The sequence below is a fragment of the Lathyrus oleraceus genome, chromosome 7, assembly GCF_024323335.1.
Source record: "Lathyrus oleraceus cultivar Zhongwan6 chromosome 7, CAAS_Psat_ZW6_1.0, whole genome shotgun sequence".
Lineage (NCBI taxonomy): Eukaryota > Viridiplantae > Streptophyta > Magnoliopsida > Fabales > Fabaceae > Lathyrus > Lathyrus oleraceus.
In genome coordinates, this window is record NC_066585.1 from 253,920,324 (window position 1) to 253,940,875 (window position 20,552).

The window sequence follows — 20,552 nt, forward strand, 5'->3', positions numbered from 1 at the left end:
TCAATTCCAGGTTGAAGTTATTCCCCGGAAAGTTGAAATCAAAATGGTCCGGGCAATTTCGGGTCAAAGAAGTTAAGGAGTACGGAGCTATTGTCATTGAGGACCTGGAAAAGAAGGACAGTTGGACCATTAATGGCCAACGTTTGAAGGTTTATCTTGGCGGTCATATGGATCGCGAGAGCTGTGCTATTCCGTTGGATGCTCCTCTGTGAGCATCGCACCGTCGAGCTTAGCCGACGTTAAACAAGCGCTTGTTGGGAGGCACCCCAACATTGTAAGTATTTACAGTTTTTCTGTTCTGTTGTAGTGGGATTCCAATTTGTAAAACCTTGCTGAAATGTACCTGGAATGCTGTCTTTGTAAAGGCAAATGCTGTCATGCTCTCTTGATGCTCGCTAGGCGAAGCAGTAGCGAGCAGATTCGCTAGCTACTCGCTAGGCGACGCAGCAGCGAGCACTGCGTGACAACACTAATTAAAACTCAGCAGGCCATGTATTTTGGGCCCAAAAACATATTTCCTTTTTACAAACTCTGCTGAGGCAATTGAACCGAACACTCACCACACTCTCTCATTTTTCATCTCTCTCACAAACACTCAAACCCTAAACTAAAGGATTGCAAACCTCACTGCACTTCAAATTTAATCGATCCATTTTACTAAGGTTTGCCCTAATTCATTTCTTCATGTTTGAACTTTGTATATTTCTGATTTGCATGTCATTTAGGGTAAATTTGGGGAACGGGAACTTTAGGTTTTGCATGTGGGGAATTTTAGGTTTTGAATGTGGGAATTTTAGGTTTTGCATGTGGATTTGTAACTACATATAGCATAAAACGATTCTTTTCTTGATAGATCCTTTTGTTCTGAAATTGACACCATGAGAGACTTGGGTTTTTGGAAAATTTCACTGAAAATACTGCAGAATCCAAAAACCCGTAAGGTTCGCTAGCAACTCGCTAGGCGAACCAGAAGCGAGAATTCGCTGCCACTTCGCTAGGCGAAGCAGCAGCGAGCATGGCAGTAGTTTGAATTATGTGTTGCTTTCTAATCTGTTTGTGTGTTGTGTTGCTTCCTCTTTATGTTTTGCAGATGGAATCTAGATCCGACGCTTCAAAGAAGAGAAAGGGCGGGAGCACTTCCCGTCCCGTACCAATCCAATTTGACACCGACAAGTTTGTCGGCCCGAAGCAAGCCGCAAGATACGTTGCTTTGGAGAAGCGGAAAATTCTACTGGAGAAGAGATTCATCATCAACCCTGAAGGCACGAACAGAACATTCGCCGGGTTGATTGACACCAAAAAGTGGGATCGATTAATTAACCCCCTGGAGCATTATGATATTACAACGGTGCGTGAGTTCTATGCGAACGCACTTCCTGATGATGACGAGCCATTTACATGGACATCTAGAGTGGCCGGTCGTCCTGTTGCTTTTGATCGGGATGCTATTAACCGCGTCCTTGGTGAACCGCTCCAACTGGGAGCCGAGGAGAGAGACACCTACCACACAGAATTAAGGCTTCACCGGAATATGGATGCCATTTCTGCTGCCCTGCTTTTAAGAGGGAAATCAGTTGAGCTGAACCCATCTGGGGTTCCCATGAGATACCACAGGGAGGACATGACTCCCTTGGCTCAACTGATCCTGCTATTGGTGCTTACAAACATCAAAGCTAAGTCCCACACTTCTACAGTGCCGATCCCAGTGGCACACTTGGTACACTGTATCCTCACTAACGTCCAGATCGATGTGGCGAGGATTATTGCTTTGGAATTAAAGTCCGTGATTGAAAGCGGGCTGAAGGCGGGGGCACGAGTAAATTGTCCACTGGCTTTCCCCTGCCTAATCATGAGTTTGTGCATACAAGTGAGGGTGAGACTACCTTCTAGGGGTCAAGTAAGGATCCCGCCACCCATCGATGACCGTTACGTGGCCAAGTATTGCAGGGCGAAGAATGTTAGAGGTAGTGCAGCTGCTGAGGGTACCCGAGCTTCTGATGGTCCTGGTACTTCTTCTCTCGGACCCGATCCTTACCAGCAAGCTGTCTGCAATTACAACTGGGACTGGATGGCGGCGACTCAGCGTGCCATGCTCGATATGCACGATTCTATGCAGCTGTTACAGCTGCAGGGACGTGACCCCACCGATGATCACTCATTGATGACGCGTGAGCAGTTTCTGCTTAACGCTAATTGGCCTGTGGACAGGCCTGTGTTTGGTGAGGGGGCGGGTGCTGGTGTTTCTTCTGGTGCTGCCGATGGTGATGATGATAATGATGATGATGAGGCTACCGGTTCTGAAGCCGGTAGTGAGGAGGGTTCTGAGTCCTTGGAGGGCTAAGTTTTTTTTATTTTTTATTTTATGTTTTATTTCTACTGTATTTCCAGAATTCTGTATTTTGATTTTGGCTTTGTACTTTTGGGGTGTTTTGTCCCCCATGAACAAATTTAAATTTTGAAGTTAATATTATTATTTATGTTTTAAATTTTGTTTGTTTTAATAAATATTTGGTTGGTTGAATGACAAACCTTCTAGATTGGTTGCTCCTCAAAGAAATATCCAATGAAGGTGCATCCGAGCTTGGATGGCAATGATAAGAATAAACAAGTGAACAAGGCTAAGGTACATGGTTACCTCCGGCTAGAATTTTAGAATGCACTAAGAACTTTACTCTTTTTTGTAATTGAGTATTGTCTTTTTGCAACATAATTGAATGAATGTTTCATCTAGGACTTAAAACTACAAATTATGAGGAAACCTCCATTGTACACTTAAATGCTGGATTCTAATAAGTTTTGTTGATTCATTTGATTCATGCTTTGTCTTTTATTATTGTGAATATGTGGAAGCAATTAGAAATGATCAAGGCACTTGTTTTCTATCGAGCACAACCAGTTCCAAATACAACTTACCTGTGAGCAGAGAGAGTATTCGTTAACCCCTTTGAGCTTAAACAGTTGAATCTCCGCTTGAAATAAAGCGAGATTTCAAAAATCTTTTTTTTACAACCCGGAAAATCTTGATTATTATTCTTTTGCCGTAAAAAGTTAAGAGCATTCACTTAGGATGAGTAAGAAATAAGTTGGGGAGAACGAAAATGAGAATCAGTAAGTGCCACAACTCTTGAAAAACCGAGCAAGCATTGAAAATAAAAATTAGAAAAGAAAAACATCTGTTTTGTAAATATGATGTGAAAGAAAAGAAAAAAATAAATAAAAAATAGAATATAGAGAAAATAAAAATGAATGCTTGCTTGGAAGAAAAATAGTGAAAAACAAAAATTGAGTTGTGAAATAAGAGTTGTGAAGGTTTCAAATGAGAAACAAATGGAACGAAGTTGAGATGTGTGAATAATGTACAGTGAATGTCTCTTTTGCATCGACAATTTCGTTTTCAATGGCCTTAGAAATGACCCTTGTTTGTTAACCTAACCAAGCTTCAACCGAAAAGTCCTTAGTGATCTTTGTGCTTCCACATTACCATTTATAATTGTTAGACATTGTATGAATCGAATTGATTTCTTCATTGTTTGTTAGAGAGTGAGATTATTCCCGCGGTTGCAAACGCGTAAATTCTTCAATCCTTATTCGAAGAGGAGAGATAGGGTGATTCATTCAAAATAATATTGTTGTAGATAGATACATATTTCGCATTGCTATTAAGTTTTAGTTCTTGTGTATTATTTAATTCGAACCGTTGGAAATTTGTATCTGCTGATTCGCTTGTGTTTGAGCCGTTTTATCCGACTTCGGAGAAACCTTTTTTTTTTAAAAAGCAAATCCTCTTGTCCTTCAAGGGGCATACTTTGCTTGAGGACAAGCAAGAATCTAGTTGGGGAGAGTTGTTAGATACCCAAAAGTGCTAATTTGAGCTATCAAATATGGGTATCTTTCACTCCGTTTCCTTGCTAAAGTGTTCGAAACAACCTTTGTTTTTGATGAAATGCAATTCAATGATAAACGATCTTGGTACCTTTGATTTGTGTGTTATTGTGCAGGAAGTAGGCATGAAATAATAGAAAGTGAAGACACAAGAAATTTGGCAAAGGGATCAAATAAAACAAGCATTCATCAGCTTGCTCGCTAGGCGAGGGCTGTGGCGAAGGACTCACTAGGTGAGCGTCCAGCGAAAGCCCAGCGAAAAGCTCCAGTATTTTACAGTGGCAAACATGACCACACTCGCTAGGCGAGCTTCCAGCGAGGTGTGTGGAGAACACGTCCAGACTTGGTGAAAAGCGCAGCCAGCACTCACTCGCTAGGCGAGCCTTTAGCGAGTTCCCAACGAGCATTCCAGTAGCAAAACCTCTCAACCTCGCTGGAGCGAAGGTTGAAGCGTGGTCTTCGCTAGGCGAAGGTTTTGTTCGCTCAACGAACAGGACAGTCTGGCAAAGGTTGCTTCTCTGCGTGCAGGTGCCTCAGGTGCCTCATTTAGGGGCTCGCTAGGCGAGCCATTCTGCTCGCCTAGCGAGCATGACAACCCAGTAGCAGCCCTATAAGTAGCAAGGGCTACTTTTTGGAGCCATACCTTATTTTTCCCTACTTTTGTACTTTTTCTAGATATTTTTACAGCATTGTTCTAAGGATCTTTTGTGACCTAGAAACCATTTTTCTTCATCTCTTAACCATCTTTCACAAAAAGAAGGTAGATTCCCATCCAATCTCGATTATTCGACTCGGATGTTGATCAACCCTCTTTCGAAACTTGTTGACCAAGCTACCATGAAAATGAGTAGCTAAGTCCTTCATTTTGTCAAGATTAGATGTAGATGATCATTAGCTTTGTGTGTAAATGTAAGGATCTTCATTTGTAAACTCTTTAATGGTGAATATATGGTGAAAACTTTGTTCTTATTGAAAACTCTTTGTGTTGGTTTATGATCGAGAGATGTTTACCAACTCTTAACCTAGGTTTTTATCCAATCTTGTTTGTTAGCTAGAGATAGTAATAAATGATTTTGTTCACCATAAGGTTGAACCAAAAAGTTGTCATTTTGATTGATTGTGTTAGAGATAAACAATGGATCAAAATGGGAAAACTCACAATGTGTGTTAGAGATAAACACATTGGGAGGACTTTGTGAAATAGTTTATCATCTAAAGGAGTTTATAATTTTTGTTGATCGAACATATACATGCAAAGTGATCGTCGAACCCTAACTTTGGCAATATTTCTCAAATATTCAAACCAAAACTTTTACCGCATTTTATTACACTTTTATGCAAGATACCGTGACAAATACCAAAACCCCATTGTTACCTTAAGCTAAGAATTAAAACAACTGTCGAAAGGCGGTGATATCTCACAATCCCTGTGGATACGATAACAAAAACCCGACACTTAAAAATTACAATTCAACAATTATACAAGTTCAAAGTATTTAATTAATCAAAATTGCTTTTGATCAATTTAATCATGGGTTTAGTTTTGTTTTTAGGAAACTAAGTTTGGATCTAATTGAAGTTTTTGATTGTTAGAAACTACCCTAAGGGATCATGTATAGAAAAAAATTCTAAGTTAGAAGTCCTAAGGGAGCATGTGCAAATTCTAACACAAAAATACCAAAATAAGTCCATAAGGGCAAAATTGTCATTTGCAAAATATATCCAAATATCACATAAATTAAATTCTAGCTTAGACCTAAAGTTGAATAAATTCTAATGGCGTAACTCTAAATTTAATCAAAAGCTAAATCAATTCTAATTAGAGTCTAAAACTTAATAAAAATTCTAATGAACAGTCCTAATTAACTTCTAAGGAAAATTCTATTTAAATTCTAATGGAAATTCTAATTAAATTGCAAAATCCTAATGATCAAGATGCTAATTTCAATGATTAACCTAATTAATCTAACAATATGCTAATTATCCTAATTAAAATTTAAAAACAATAAAAGAAAACAAATAAAATGACAAAGGAGGCGTGAATGTTAAATGGGTGGTTTAAACTGAATCCAAGCTAATGGGTTGCAAAATGAGCCCATTGCTGATTTTTATACAACAAGCAAATCTAAAAAACTGGGGGTGTGAATTAAAATTCAGGCTAATGGGTTTCCAAATGAGTCCATCGTTGGTTTTTTGTTCAGCCAAAATAACTCCAAAAATAAGGGGGTACACGCAGTAGAACAGAAATGGGCCATCTGAGCCCAATACTCCCACAATCGTTCCAAACAGGGGGTGCAAACTGAATATACACAGTGAGCTAGCAAGAAAAAACACTAATGGGCCAGGAGAAGCCCGCTTTCAATTCCTTTGCAAGTCCCTGGGGGTGCATTAGCGAAACGACGGTGAATTAGAAAAAGGTTCCAATGGGCTCGGTCAAGCCCAAATCCACTTTCCTTTCTAAACCCTTGGGGGTGCATTAGTGAAAGCGGTGTGTGGTAAGCGAAAACAACTTAAAATCTTCATTAGTCTCGGTTGTCCCTCTTATAGAGGCATGTAGTTTGAATGATAATATTGGTGTCCTCCTCTTTAGTACTCCTCAATGCATTATCGCCAATACACTTTCTTTTATTATCTTCAATAGAGGGGTTTATTTGAGATTCATGTATGGATTTGTGTCCCTCTGTATTCAAACTATCAGTCTGGTTAGAACATTAATACTAATGTTCAACCATGGCTATTGTGTCGAGTTGTTGGAGTTTTTCTTATGGTATAAGGATTAAATCTCCAAAGATAGGAGAGTTCATACGGATACTAATATAATGTTTTTTCAAGTGTTCAAATATTCTTTAAATTTGATTAGAGTAGTTATTTTATAGGATAAGCCTATAGTTCATATTCTTTCGTAAACCACGTATTAGAACCAATCTTTCTGCCCACTTGTTTATTCTCGACCTTGGATAAAATTCTCATTATTGAATTGGTTATCACTTTGCCTATATATACATGAGTGAAGTTAGTTAGAGTGTAACTAACATCATGCACATAATAACTACCTTAGCATGCATCATAACTAACCTACCATACACCTTAACTTCTTTCACTACCACTACATTCCAATACTCCCCCTCAAACTCATGATGGTTTGGCACATACAATCTTGAGTTTATCCTAAAAGTTGTCAAACAAATTGGAAGAGAGAGGCTTAGTGAAGATGTCTGCAAGTTGTGCAAGAGCTGGAACATGTTGTATTTGTAACTTGTCTTCCATAACACATTCACAAACAAAATGAATATCAAGCTCAATGTGTTTTGTAGGAGCATGCGGGATGGGATTATGGGACAACATTACAATACTCATATTGTCACACAAGAGGGTTGGTGATAGATATGGGTTTTTCAGCTCACGAAGTAACAATTTAATCCACAAGACTTCGGATGTAGCATGAGCTAGCGTGCGATATTCCGCTTTTGCACTTGACCGTGCGACAAAAGACTTTTTGTTGGAGCTCCATGCTATGAGATTTGAGCAAAGAAAAACACAGGACCCTGAGGTAGATCGTTGATCATTAGGTTCACTAGCCCAATTGGAATCACTATATTCATGTAGGGAAAATTTCTAGAGGTTAGAAGCGGGATTCAGAATGAGGCCATGATTGTGTGGGCCACTAAAATAGTGTAAAATTCATTTTACTACACTCCAATGTGAGTCAAGTGGTGCAGACATGTATTGGAAAGATTTTTCCACTAAGAAACCAATGTCTGGTCTTTTTAAGGTGACATATTGGAGTGCATAAACTGTATATCTGTATAGGAATGGATCTGGATTTTTGTCATCCCCGTGTTTACTCAGTTTGCATGTACTGAACATTGGTGTGTTGACTCCTTTCGCTTCTGACATGTTTCCCTTGCATATCATATCTTTAATTTACTTGGTTTGAGTGAGAACAATGACTCCAGTTGATTGGTGATGTACCTCAATGTCTAGAAAGTACTTTGGTGTGCCAAGTTTCTTGAAAGCAAAGGTTGTATCCAGTTTGTCAATGAGTTTGTGCAACAATAAAGATGAGGAACCTGTAAGTAGGATATCATCCACATAGATTAAAACATACATTATGACACTATGGTAATGATAGATGAAAAGTGAATGATCACATTGACTCAAGACAAAGCCAAACTGAATCAAGGTTTGGTGGAGTTTTTCACATCATGCAAGTGGAACCTGTTTCAAGCCATAAATTTCCTTCTTGAGCTTGTATAGTAAGGTTCCTTCAGTATCAAGAAACCCTGACGGTTATTACATGTACACTTCCTCTTGCAATTCACCATTCAAAAATGCATTATTAACATCCACATGCTATATTTTCCACTTGCATGAAATAACTAAGGTATGTATGATCCTAATTGTGATGGGTTTGACCACATGAGAGAAGGTCTCATGGAAATCAAATCCATGTTATTGATGAAATCCCTCGGCTGCCAGTATCACTTGGAGCTTATTAATGCTTCCATATGCATTCTTATTTACCTTAAATACCCACTTATAACCAATATGTTTCCTATCTGATGGTAATGTTGTGAGTTCCCACGTGCCATTCTGAATAAGTGAATCATACTCAGCTTGTTTAGTAGAGGTTGGTTCAGAATGCAACACAAACACTTTGAGTTCGGATTTTCCAGTTTTAGAACGAGTGAGCATGTCATGGTTATTTATAGTGAGAGGAGATTGAGGTTAAGGTGTTTGTGTGTGAATTGAGGGTGATATTGTTCCTGAGCTAAACAAATTCCAGTTGGAGATGCTAGATTGTGATAGTTTAATAGCAGGTATGACAGCTGTATCAGATGGTTGTGGTGCACTAGACATAGATGTGTCATATGATATATGAGGTATGCCAGATGAGGGTGAGTCGTGAGGCACATAGGAAGGTGTTTCAGACACGTGAGAAGAGCTTGAATGTGGTTCTTGGAGAGGAGAAAGAGACATGTTATTTGTGGTAGGAAGAAGGATAATATTTTGAGTTCTTTGTACAGTGTTAGTATGATTACCATAATTATGAGGTATCCTAAGTGATTGTACAATGTTAGTATGATTACCACAATTAGGAGGTATCCTAAGTGATGAACCATTAGATGAGTTATTCCTGCTTCAAGATTGAGGGAAACTTGATGTGTAAGGAAACTCTATTTCATTATAAACCACACCATTAAATATGAAGATTATACCCTCCATATTTAAACATTTGTGGCCTAAGATAGAGGCATTTAGAACTCCTGAGCTCCAATTTGTTCTTGTTGTAGGGTCTCAGGTGCGAGTAGCAGGCACATCTAAAGATTTTGATTTTTGCATAATCTGGTTGCTTGTTGAACAAGACTTGAAAGGGTGTTGTAAATGCATGTAAAGTCGTTGATGGAAGTCTGTTGATCATGCAACAATGAAACTATGATCCCAAAATTTCATTGGCATATAGGCATGTGCAAGAAGAGTTAACCCCATTCCAACAATTTTCTTATGTTTCCTTTCCACTATTCCATTATGATGAGAAGTATGTGGACATGTGAGTCGATGAAAAATGCCTTGATCATTAAGTGAGTGAGTAAAGGATCAAAATTCTCCTCTAAAATTTGATTGGATGACTTTAATCTTGGCCTTGAATTGTGTAGATACACAACTTTAAAACATTTTGAATGTAGTCAAGGCATCACTTTTGTGCTTTAGAAGATAGATCCAAGTATACCTAGAAAAAGCATTAACGAATGCAATATAATAGGAGTATCCACTGCTTGAGGGAGCAGAAGAGGGACCCCCATAAATTAGTGTGAACTAGATCAAACATAGTAGTGCATTTAGTATTTGACACGAGAACATATTGTTTGTGAGACTTGCGAAGATAACATGAGTGACAAAAGGAAAAAGGGTTCTCTATTACTGATAGAAACACTATACATTTGTAATACTTTGTACATGTATTTAGGGTGGGCATGTCCTAACTTAGCATGCCACAAAACCTCTTTATTAATGCAATGATTCACTACTATAGAACCATTAATTGGTTGATCTATAAATACAACATTATTAACTACTGAATCTAGTTTTGGTGACTTGAGCTTCAAGATAGCCATGGAGGATGCCACATTGAGATTATTTAAAAAATATAAACCACTTTCATCTAGGAATCCCTTTAGCAACACATGGTTAGATTCCTGAGATTTCACAAAACATGTGTTAGGATGGAATTCAAAGTAAACTTTATCATCTTTGGCGAACTTTGACATTGAGATAAGATTTCTAGTGATATGTGGTACATGGAGTAAATCAACAAGGTGTAAATGTGAATTAGCCTCATAGGAAGACAAAAACTTGGAATCTCCTATTGTTTTAACAACTAGACAATTACCATTTCCAACTACTACTTTGTTTGGTCCAACACATGATTTTATATATTACAAGTTTGATAAACATAAGTAATATGATGAGAAGCACATGAATCAACAAACCATGCATGAGATTCCAACTCTTGAGGAATTTGCAGTTGATCCTGATGAGCTAGATATGCATTAGCTTGAGTTGGAGCAACTGTTGAAGTCTTGTTGTCAGACTGAGCATTGTCTGCATTATGAGAGATAACAACTTGATTTTGAGTCTTAGGTGCTAGGGGTTAAAAATTCTCATCAAATATGTGCCAACACTTCATCATTGAGTGACCATATTTATTGCATAACTGGCATGTTGGTCGATTCCCAATTGAATTGCTGGAGCTGCTTCTACGTCTTCCTCGACATGGCTTGTGTCTACCTTTTGCATGATATCCTGAGCCATCTGAATTTGTGGTTGCATGATGATAATGACCTGCTCCTTGAACAACATTGGTTGTGGCACTTGGTGCTGCAAGTTCTTGACGATACTTATCAAGTTGAGCTTCTTGAACATAAAGTAAGACCCCTACTTCATAGATGTCCATTTGATCAGTTTTGATGTATGCCATCATGATAAATGGGTTGTATTCCTCAGGAAGCCCTTGAAGAATATCATCTATTTGATCACGTTTGGATCACCAATGGCCAAGAGTGAATCAATAATGGATATGATGCGAAGCACAAACTGAGAAATGGATGGAGTACCTTTTTTGATCATTTTTAGTTCAACACGCATTTGATGCACCATTGCCTTCATCTGTGCATTGTAGTGCTTGTGACCCTTATCCCATACCTTATATGCATGTTTGCATGAAAGTAATCGAGGTAATACAGATTCCCAAATTATAGATAACAACCACATGAAAAGTGCTTGATCATGCACCATCCATTCCTCATATGCTTCAGAAACAATATTCCGGTCACTTTCAGACTTGAACATTGGTGGAATGTGAGGATTAACAGCCATTTTGTGCAACTTATGTGAGAGGATCACTTCTTCAACTTGTTGATTCCACAACAAGAAATTTTTCTCTTGAAGTTTGATAGAAAGCTTGGGAGCAAAAGTGTTCTTGGAACTAAAAAACCCCATGACTTTCACGGTAACTTGCGATTATTGATTTTCCGTTGGAAAATTTTGTGAGAGATTTTCAATATTCGCCATTGTTTCTCTGAAACTATAAGGATCTAACACTGAATCTTTGAAAGAAAAACAGCTTCTTTGAAGCTAAAGATTAATACGAAAAGCACGAACATACCTTTGTCTCGATGCACTTCAGTTTCTCTGAATCCGAATTCTTCAACCAGAGTGCAGAACTTGCAGTTGTTCGAAGATGTCGATCACAATTTCTCTAAAACTTATGAATTTGCTGAAATAGTGAGGGCAAAGGTGCGATATGTGTGTGCAACGAAAGATTTTGGTCCCTTAGGCGATTGATATCATGTTAGATATGAGAATTGAATCTCCATTTATGACCATGATCATGCATGGAAGAGAAGATGAATACGTATGTAGAGAAGATCAAACTTTGCTTGATTAATATGTAAATTCTCATTATTGAATTGATTATCACTTTGCTTATATATACAAGAGTGGAGTTAGTTACACTCTAATTAACTTCATGCTCATATTAACTACCTTAGCATGCACCATACCTAACCTACCATACACCTTCACTTCTTTCACTACCAGTGCATTCCAATAATATCGAATAATATAAAGTGAAAGGGACAATTAAGTTCTTGGCTAACCATCTGCCTCTTTCCGTGGATGATTGTCATTTGAATATCCATGAAGACAGAAGTAAAGATGTTGATTATTAAAAAAAATTAATATGTTTTTTTTGGTGGAACTTCTGATTTCAAACCATGCATATGTGCTTTTCTATATTGAATATGTTAAAATGCGTGGTTAAAATGCTTTTCTGGCATCCCTATGTAATATAGATGTAAATTTGTAGAGTTAGCTAAATCTTTAAAAATGTGTTTTCTTAAATTTTCAAAAGGACATACAAATTTTGTCTTCTTATAATTGAAGTAACTATTTGTTACTCCCCTCAATCCTAAAATAAATATCATATTTAACACTTTCATACCTATTAAAAAAAAAGAGAGATAAATTTATTTTTATCAAATTATTTTTATTGACTATTGGTATTTTTTAATTATCATTAATATAAATAGAGAGAAACAGTAATATAAAAGTATTGATTAGAATATGTAATTGGAAGATTAAAGATAAAATTGTATTGAAAATTAAAAATAATATTTATTTTGAAATAAATAATTTTTATAAACACGATAATTATTTTAAAACGGATGAAATATTTTATATTATCTATTTCTATCTCTATAATAAATAATTTAAATAATGATTAACAAATAATTAAATAATACCATATTAAACTTTAAAAATAATAAACAAATAAAAAAAATTCCTATAGCAAATGCAACAAATGAAAAGGGATGAATGAAGTAATCCTTATAGATACCAAAAGGGCAGAATATCAAAACAAAGTATATTTGTAATAATGAATAAAATCAAAATAATTATACAATGACTGTGAATCTCTAACTAAAACAAGCTTTTAGAAGCTTTTCTTTTATATGCAACTTGTCTATATTAATAACAACTAAACTAATTCACACAACTAATATTATAAACTAATTAGAAAATAGAGAGTTTGTGGTCTCAAATTAACAAGGAATTTGGTCAACGAACCATCTAAGAACTCGAACAGGAAGCTTTACCAAACACACAGCAAAATCGACCAAACCTGTGCAGCATATGCAGCATGGACACAAGCAACTAAATATTGACCTATAAAATCAAACAGAAACAAAACTTAGAAGAAACATAGATACAAAATTGCAAAAAATAACAAGGTAAAAAAAAGTTGCATACCCGAAAATCCAAAGAATAGCACCAAAAAGAGATAAAATTAATGACAAGAAAGCAAAGGGTAATCCTAGGAAGAAACCCAAAGGTCTGCATTCGCAAAACTCTTGATCACTTGTCATTCTTAAAATATTACTACTAAAAGTTGGATTATGTTTCTGTAATTTTGAATCTGAAAAAGAAGAGAAGAAGAATATTATAATTAGGAAGAGAAATCGAAACTATAGTTTAAATTAATTACATTAATAATAATAAAGCCGTCTTGATTTCGACGTAATTTCCAAGAGAAGAGAAAACCCACCGTGACGGGAACTTCGATGACTTATTTTTTTGTCTCGTTGACTATAAACTTCTTCTTTGATTCTTTCGTAGTACCATTTTTATTTTTATTCTATTTAGCTTATATTTTCATGTCGCTCCTGCTACTTACTAAACCCCCCTTGGTCTTTTTTCATAAACTATATAAACATATATGAACATTTTTTTTTAATATAAATAATAAAAAAAAGATTGATGATATAATAATAAGTTTAGTGAACATTCGGATCTAAGAAAAAATACATTTACAAAGGAAAAATGTATCGAAAACAATTACAACAAAAATGAACCCGTAAGAAAATAAATATGTTAGAAACAATAAATGAAATAATAAATAATGTGAAAGGGAAAGAAGTTGAAATAATATTTTGATAGCAGTGTTATGTTTATCTATTAGATGTTTTGAAAAACTTCTTTAAAAACCACATTTGTGGTTTTATCTAAACTTTGTTTTAGCTTGTCATGAATTAAGATTTTCAATCCTTCTTTAGTTTTGACTCTCGAAAATCTAACATATAGTTGACCGTGACTAAAAATCTTTTTGGGTAAGTATAATCCAATGATTGTCCTTGAGATTTATTAATAATCATGGCAAAAGAGACAATAATACAGAATTGTCTTCTCACAAGCTTGAAATGTCATGGTGATCGGGAAAATGACATACACATTCTTGGGATATAAATGAAATTTCCAACATTTTTGCCTGAAATAATTTTTGCTTCAATGACATGATTGACAAGTCTTGTAACAATTAGTCTTGTACCATTGCATAACCCCTCAGATTGATCCAAATTTCGCAACATTATAGTTGTGTCTATTTTCAACTTGATAGAATGATTTGGCAAGTCAGAAGTTTTCAAACAACTCAAGAGTTTGAGAGTTAAGTATTCAAAAGCATCAAAGTCATTTGCCTTTGAGTTGTCAATTGAGTTAGAACTTAGATATTCCTTTTCATCTCCTATAAATGAATATAAAGAAATATATTAAGATATAACTTTAACAATATATAGAAATAAAGAAGTATTATTTGGAGTTAAAGTGACATTAAATAATAACATATGAAAGTGTATTCAAAAGAATTCAATTGAATAATATAAAATATGAAAGTTGAAGTTGAAAGTACCTGATGTAAGCTTGGTAACATAATCATTAACTTCGTCTACGGCCTCAATTGTTTAAGCCAATATTGCCATACTTTGAAGATAATGATAATCTTTGTAGTTGTTAATGAAATCAGAAAATGTACTTGTAACAATTAGGGGTGGCAAAACAGGCCGCCCGTCCCGCCCCACCTAAAGCCCGCCAAAAAAGAAGCAGGACGGGCATGTCCACCAAGTTGAAATGGGCACGGAAATCTAGCTCGCCCTGCCAAGGTGGCGGATTGGCGGGCGACGGGCTTGCCCACCTTTTTTTATTTTATTTTATTTTTATTTTTTAAAGTTGTTTTTGTCATATTTATTTTGATTTAATTGAGAGATCAAGTAATATCATTATGATTATTATTTCTTAAATAAGTTTATGTATAATAATACAGTATAGATGTAGTTCCATTTTAAATAAGTTTAAAGTTAATATCAATTAGTTCTAAGAAATTGATTTCATTCAATAATATCGATATAAACTACATTATGTTATGTATAATAATATAATATTATTTTCCCTGATCATTTATAAATTAAAATATTATTTATTTATTAAAATATATATATATATATATATATATATATATATATATATATATATATATATATATATATATATATATATTCTTTCTTTCTTTTTTTGACTCTTATTTTTATAAAATAAATTTTTAGAATCAATTTTGAAGATATGACAATGTATGAAATATTATTAAAGCTAAAATTGTCTGTTACGGTATGCAATTTGCGGAATAGGCAATGTATGTAACAAAGAAGAATAAATTTTAATAGACAAAGTATGTAATAAACAATCAATTACAATAATAGGTAATGTATGAAAGAAGAACCTGAAGTGGAGGCTGAAAGAGATTCGCCGCTAGCAAGACGACGACAATGTGAAAAGGATGTCTGCAACACTACTTATGTTTGAGAGAGAAATTTAGGTATTTTACTCATTTGTAGTTTTTTTAATGGATCTTATTATTGTGTCATATGTTTTTTTTTTTCAAAATGGGTCATGGACATTTTTTAGATATCTTTTTTTCAATTTTTTTAACGGGCCAGCGGGCCAATCCCGTCCCTATGTATTCCGCCCGTGGGTATTTTTGTTTTGATGGGGCGGGCGAAACGGGTAGGCGGACTCAAAATTCCAACCCAGCCCGCCATTTTTTGGCGGGTGCGCGAGCCGGTCCGTACCCGTTTTGCCACCCCTAGTAACAATGACTTCAATTGGATCATTGACGTTAGAGATTAGAAACTCTTTAGGAATTACAATGTCAGCATATCTATCATTTGGCTTAGATGTCTTTCCATCACCGATTTGTAGTATCCATTCAATTTTTTTTTGATTTCTTCTGTTGATGAAGCAGATGCTCCAGTTTGTAGTCTCATATTATTTGTAAGTTTCAAGACTTTACAATGATCCAAAATGTATGAATCATTGATTGTAGCATGCATAATATAAGATATACTACCTCTTGGTATAACATGTAAAATTTGTCTAAAATCACCACAAAAAACAATGAATTTTCCTCCAAAAATCTTCTTGGATTCATTATTTATTCCACTCATAATATCTTTCATACTTTTGTCAAGAGTTTCAAAACAAAATTTATTGCTCATTGGAGCTTCATCCCAAATGATGATATTAGTTAATTTTAAAAGTTGAGCAAGTTCATCTTTTTTGTTAATTTTACAAATGGAAGTGTCAATTGTTGGGACTGGGATCTTAAATTTGGAATGAACTGTTATTCCTCCTTGTAATAGTAAACTGACAATTCCGTTTAATGCAACATTTATAACAATTTATCTTTTAAAACGAAGTGCAGTTGAAAGTGTATCTCACATAAACGTTTTCCCTGTCGATTTGATAAAGTAAAATTTAATTTAAGTAATATGCATGCAATTGTAGATCTAACTCATTCATAAACATGACAAAATTGTATCAACATGATGATTACTTTCCATGAAGTGAATTTATATACACGTAAGTCATAAATGTGTTACTTTGTTTAAAACATATTATATGTAAACTACAGTAGTTAGTACGTGTAATGTAGTAAGGAAGAAAAATTGTCATACATTAATTATCATATTAGTCACAAGTAGTCATATAATAACGATAGTAAAATCAAGCATAAAAGCTTATTTTCACAAGTGATATATTTGCCTAGTAGTAAAGTCAAACATAAAAACAGTCACTTATGAATATTTGGCAAGTGGTATAGTTGCCTAGTATTTTTAATGCATAAAAGTTGTATTTATAAAAATATTACATTGGAATATTTTTGCATGAACAAACTTTTAATAATAGCCAGTTATGAATAATTGGCAAGTAACAATTTGCAATGTTAGTCATTTAAGAATATTGGAAAGTAGCATAACGTTAGTCACAAAAGTGAATTCACACAGGATGATATTGAGGACATAATTTGAGCATTTTTTATTCTAGGGTAACTTATGCATTTCATCTATGGTTTTAGAAAAACAAATGGAAGAAATTGATTTTTGTATTAAAATTCTAGCACAACACATGAAGTGACAAAAGTGTATTGGGTTAAAAAAATTGACACTAGAGAAATAGGAAATATGTCAAAGTGACAAAAGTTTTTTGGCTTGAAAAAAAAATTAATAATATATTTGTTCCACCGTAGCCATATAGAAAAAATACATCTCCTTGTTGAGATTCAATGACTTGGATGATCCGGTCAAATATATGTCTTTGTTCATCTAAAGAGAAAACAATAAATATATAATATTAGATCTTAAGTAAACAACAATTTAGTAAATAATTTTAAAGGTATATAATTGAATGGGATTATTGACATGTGAGAGAGTCAAAAAATTGTTGATGTAGAATATTTTGAATAATAGGATCATATTGTCTTTCATCATAAACTAATATGTTTCCAAGGCAGATTAAGATGTAATCCTTTGGATACGACATGAGCTTGAAATCCTTCAAAATCCTTCTATTATTCTATAACAATGATTCTATTTCTACAAATGTGAGTTGTTGTATTTAGTAGCAGACCTACATAGGATAGATGTGTCAATTGTCATGCTTATTCATTGTAACACTAAATATAGTAAATTAAATAAAATACCTGGGTTTTTGCCAAACGACGTTGCTCATATAAAATACCATATGATAAGTAATGCCAAGCATTACGCCAAACATGCTTAGGCCTATTGATTGATGAAGATAACAACATTGTGACAAATGATTTTCTCAGAAAATGACCAGAACCCCAAAGATGCGCCTCTTTTATTGCTTCAATAAACTCACGGTCGTCTTGGAGAAATCACATGGCAAAACATGCATCTCGGAAGGTTTGATGTTGAAAGCCGTCAACCTTTTTAATGTCATTGTAACTTATGGGACCTTTCTTTGTGGTTAACATCACAAGTAGATAATACAACTCTCCTATACTTCGTGGAACCCAGATAAGTCGACCAATGGTGTATCCTCTTTTTTTGGCTTCCAAGACCTAGTATGCTTAACATAAACAAATTTAAAAACAAATTGTCCATAAGTTAGCAACTTAACATCTTCAAATTTTTTGTTCGCCTCAAACCAAGTTGTATACAAGGATTCAATAACACTTGGATTTATCGAAACATTTCCAATTTGTTCATAATCTTTGTACTAAACATAATTTTCTCCCTCCAAGTGAAAGAACAACCTCTCCACAACAGGTTTCCTTCCATGTATTGAATATGAGAAAATCCTCCAACGTGCCTCACTTGGGGTAATATACATAAAATCTAGGTATTGTTTAATTTCTTCAATATTGTTTTTGTCAACTGTTTGGTTTGTATCAGAAGGCATAATAACTGCTGAAATTCTATCAGAACCTTTGTTAATATACCTTAATAAGTATTTAATTGAAGTACTTTGATTGCATCATTCCATGTTGATATGTGCTTCATACTTCAATAAACTTGAGTTGTGTGGAAGGAATTACATGATATGTGCTTCATACTTCAATAAGGATTATTCCATTTTTATCAATTGTGTGGCCATTATCTCTCTTTCCGTAGATATGATAGACATCTTGATCAACTATAGTACAACTCTAATTTTTTTTGGGATAATACTTTGAACATTTACCTTCCTTTATGAACGGGGAATTTTTGTTAGCTAAACCACAAGGACCATGTATCATATGAGTCTTAACCAAATTATACAACCTAGGGTGCTTCAAAGGATATGGTATTTTGGCACTGATGATTTTATCTATATCTTCAGGAGCGGGATATTTGTTTGAAGGATGCAAGAAAATGAGGATGTGTGCATGTGGCAATCCTCTATTCTGGAACTCAATAGTATACATATCTACATAAGAGAAATATGATACATTGTATTAGAATATATATGAAAGATGAAAATAAACGAAATAGAGATTTCTAATTAGTTACATGCCAAAACTTTCCCTAAAACACCCTTCTTAGTCAAATATGATAATAGATGATCAAACTTAATTTTGAAGATTCTAGAAATGATATCTGGTCTATCTTAAGGTTTCAAGTGAAGAGGTCCAAACACTTTTTGTATCTCAGGCCAATTAGGATTGCATGTAAAAGTGATGAACAAATCAGGAAAACCAAACTTACTACAAATGGTCATTCCATCATAATAAAGTTGATCCATGAACCTTCGACTCCCAACATACGATGATGGTAAAATCACTCTTTTGCATATGGTAGAACCAAGAGTTTGACTTTGATCTCCAACATAATTTAAGCTGTTATATTTAGACACCCTTAGTGTTACTTGGTTCTTGCGTAGCCCTGTCACTCTCTCAGACTCTAACATTGTGTAACTGTCTACCAATAATTTTTGAAATAATCTCCTAGGTGATAATGATGTTTTTTCCTCTTTTGATCTACTTTGAATCCGAAATACAAGCCACTCTCTAATTGTAAGTCTATTATGTTTTTTTGTCATCAAAAATTTCCAAATCTCTGTGAGCCACAATTGGTCTATAACCTTCTTCACCATAAGGGAAAATCAAAGGATATTGGTAGGCAAGATAAATTACATGAAACTCATCAATTATTTGTAGTTGTCCACCTCTTGTTTCCATAATGATGTCCCTTTCCTCAGCTGTGTCAACATCACCAACAATTAATGATGCAACCTTGGAAACTGTTGGTTGATTGTGTATCTTATCATAATATGTTTTATTAGAGTCATCCCCTCAAGTATAAATAATATAAATTAGCATCATTTAGGTGGTACATGACAAAATAATAAACCTAATTAACAGAGAAATGTAAGAAACACCACAAAATATCCTAAAAAAATTCATAAATACATATGGAATCAAATAAGTATGAAGAATATTCAACTTTCAAGAGAAAAGGAACAATTAACACCTACCATCAGTGGTTTTATAAGAGATGAGTATCAACTTTAAATTATGGACATTACCATCATGCATTCACTCCTTTGCCATTTGGAAGCTTCTAACATGTGTGTTATGTTCATACAACATTGCAGATAACTTGTAAACAATAGATGGATCAATATTTTATGTGTTCCTATGCATAAAAAGAAATAGGCCTTAGGGTAATCGATATGAGGTATTGAAAATGTGAAAGAAAAGATGGAACATAGAGTTAGTTACCTTAGGCCATTCATTCTGTTTTGCACTTCATTTTCAGTGTCATAGATGTATAGTTGTGCAAATTTTGGTGCTTGACCTTCAGGTGGCAACAAACTACCAATTCTATGACATGTTTGGCCTTGAATGCGTATTGTGGGTGGTCCACAACTGTTGTTGTACTTGTTATCTAATTTGGCTCCAGGAGATGTGAAGGCAAACATCATGTTGTAGACACAGATTTGTTGTTAAAATTTTTTACTATGTATTTAATAATAGTCAGTTATGAATAATTGGC

General features: G+C 34.7%; 1 protein-coding gene across 2 annotated transcripts; it reads right to left on the reverse strand.

Annotated features, from left to right (window-relative positions):
- Positions 1 to 12,753: 12,753 nt before the first annotated feature.
- On the reverse strand, positions 12,754 to 13,690 carry LOC127105068 (signaling peptide TAXIMIN 2). 2 transcript variants are annotated; one of them, XM_051042234.1, is made up of 3 exons: positions 13,490 to 13,690; positions 13,195 to 13,360; positions 12,754 to 13,110 (listed from the first exon to the last, which is right to left on the reverse strand). In XM_051042234.1, exons 2-3 carry the CDS (start codon positions 13,308 to 13,310, stop codon positions 12,987 to 12,989), a joined length of 240 nt encoding a protein of 79 aa, XP_050898191.1. In that variant the 5' UTR covers positions 13,311 to 13,360; positions 13,490 to 13,690; the 3' UTR covers positions 12,754 to 12,986. The 2 variants fall into 2 exon arrangements, with proteins under 2 accessions (XP_050898191.1, XP_050898192.1); XM_051042235.1 differs by lacking the exon at positions 13,490 to 13,690 and having other exon boundaries at positions 13,195 to 13,419.
- Between the last annotated feature and the right edge of the window lie 6,862 nt (positions 13,691 to 20,552).

Bases quoted from the DNA above. Each gene is read 5' to 3' on its own strand.
- LOC127105068 (XM_051042234.1), bottom strand. From the start codon at position 13,310: ATGACAAGTGATCAAGAGTTTTGCGAATGCAGACCTTTGGGTTTCTTC. The intron at 13,111-13,194 runs GTATGCAACTTT...TTGATTTTATAG, and splicing joins GCTATTCTTTGGATTTTCGG to GTCAATATTTAGTTGCTTGT.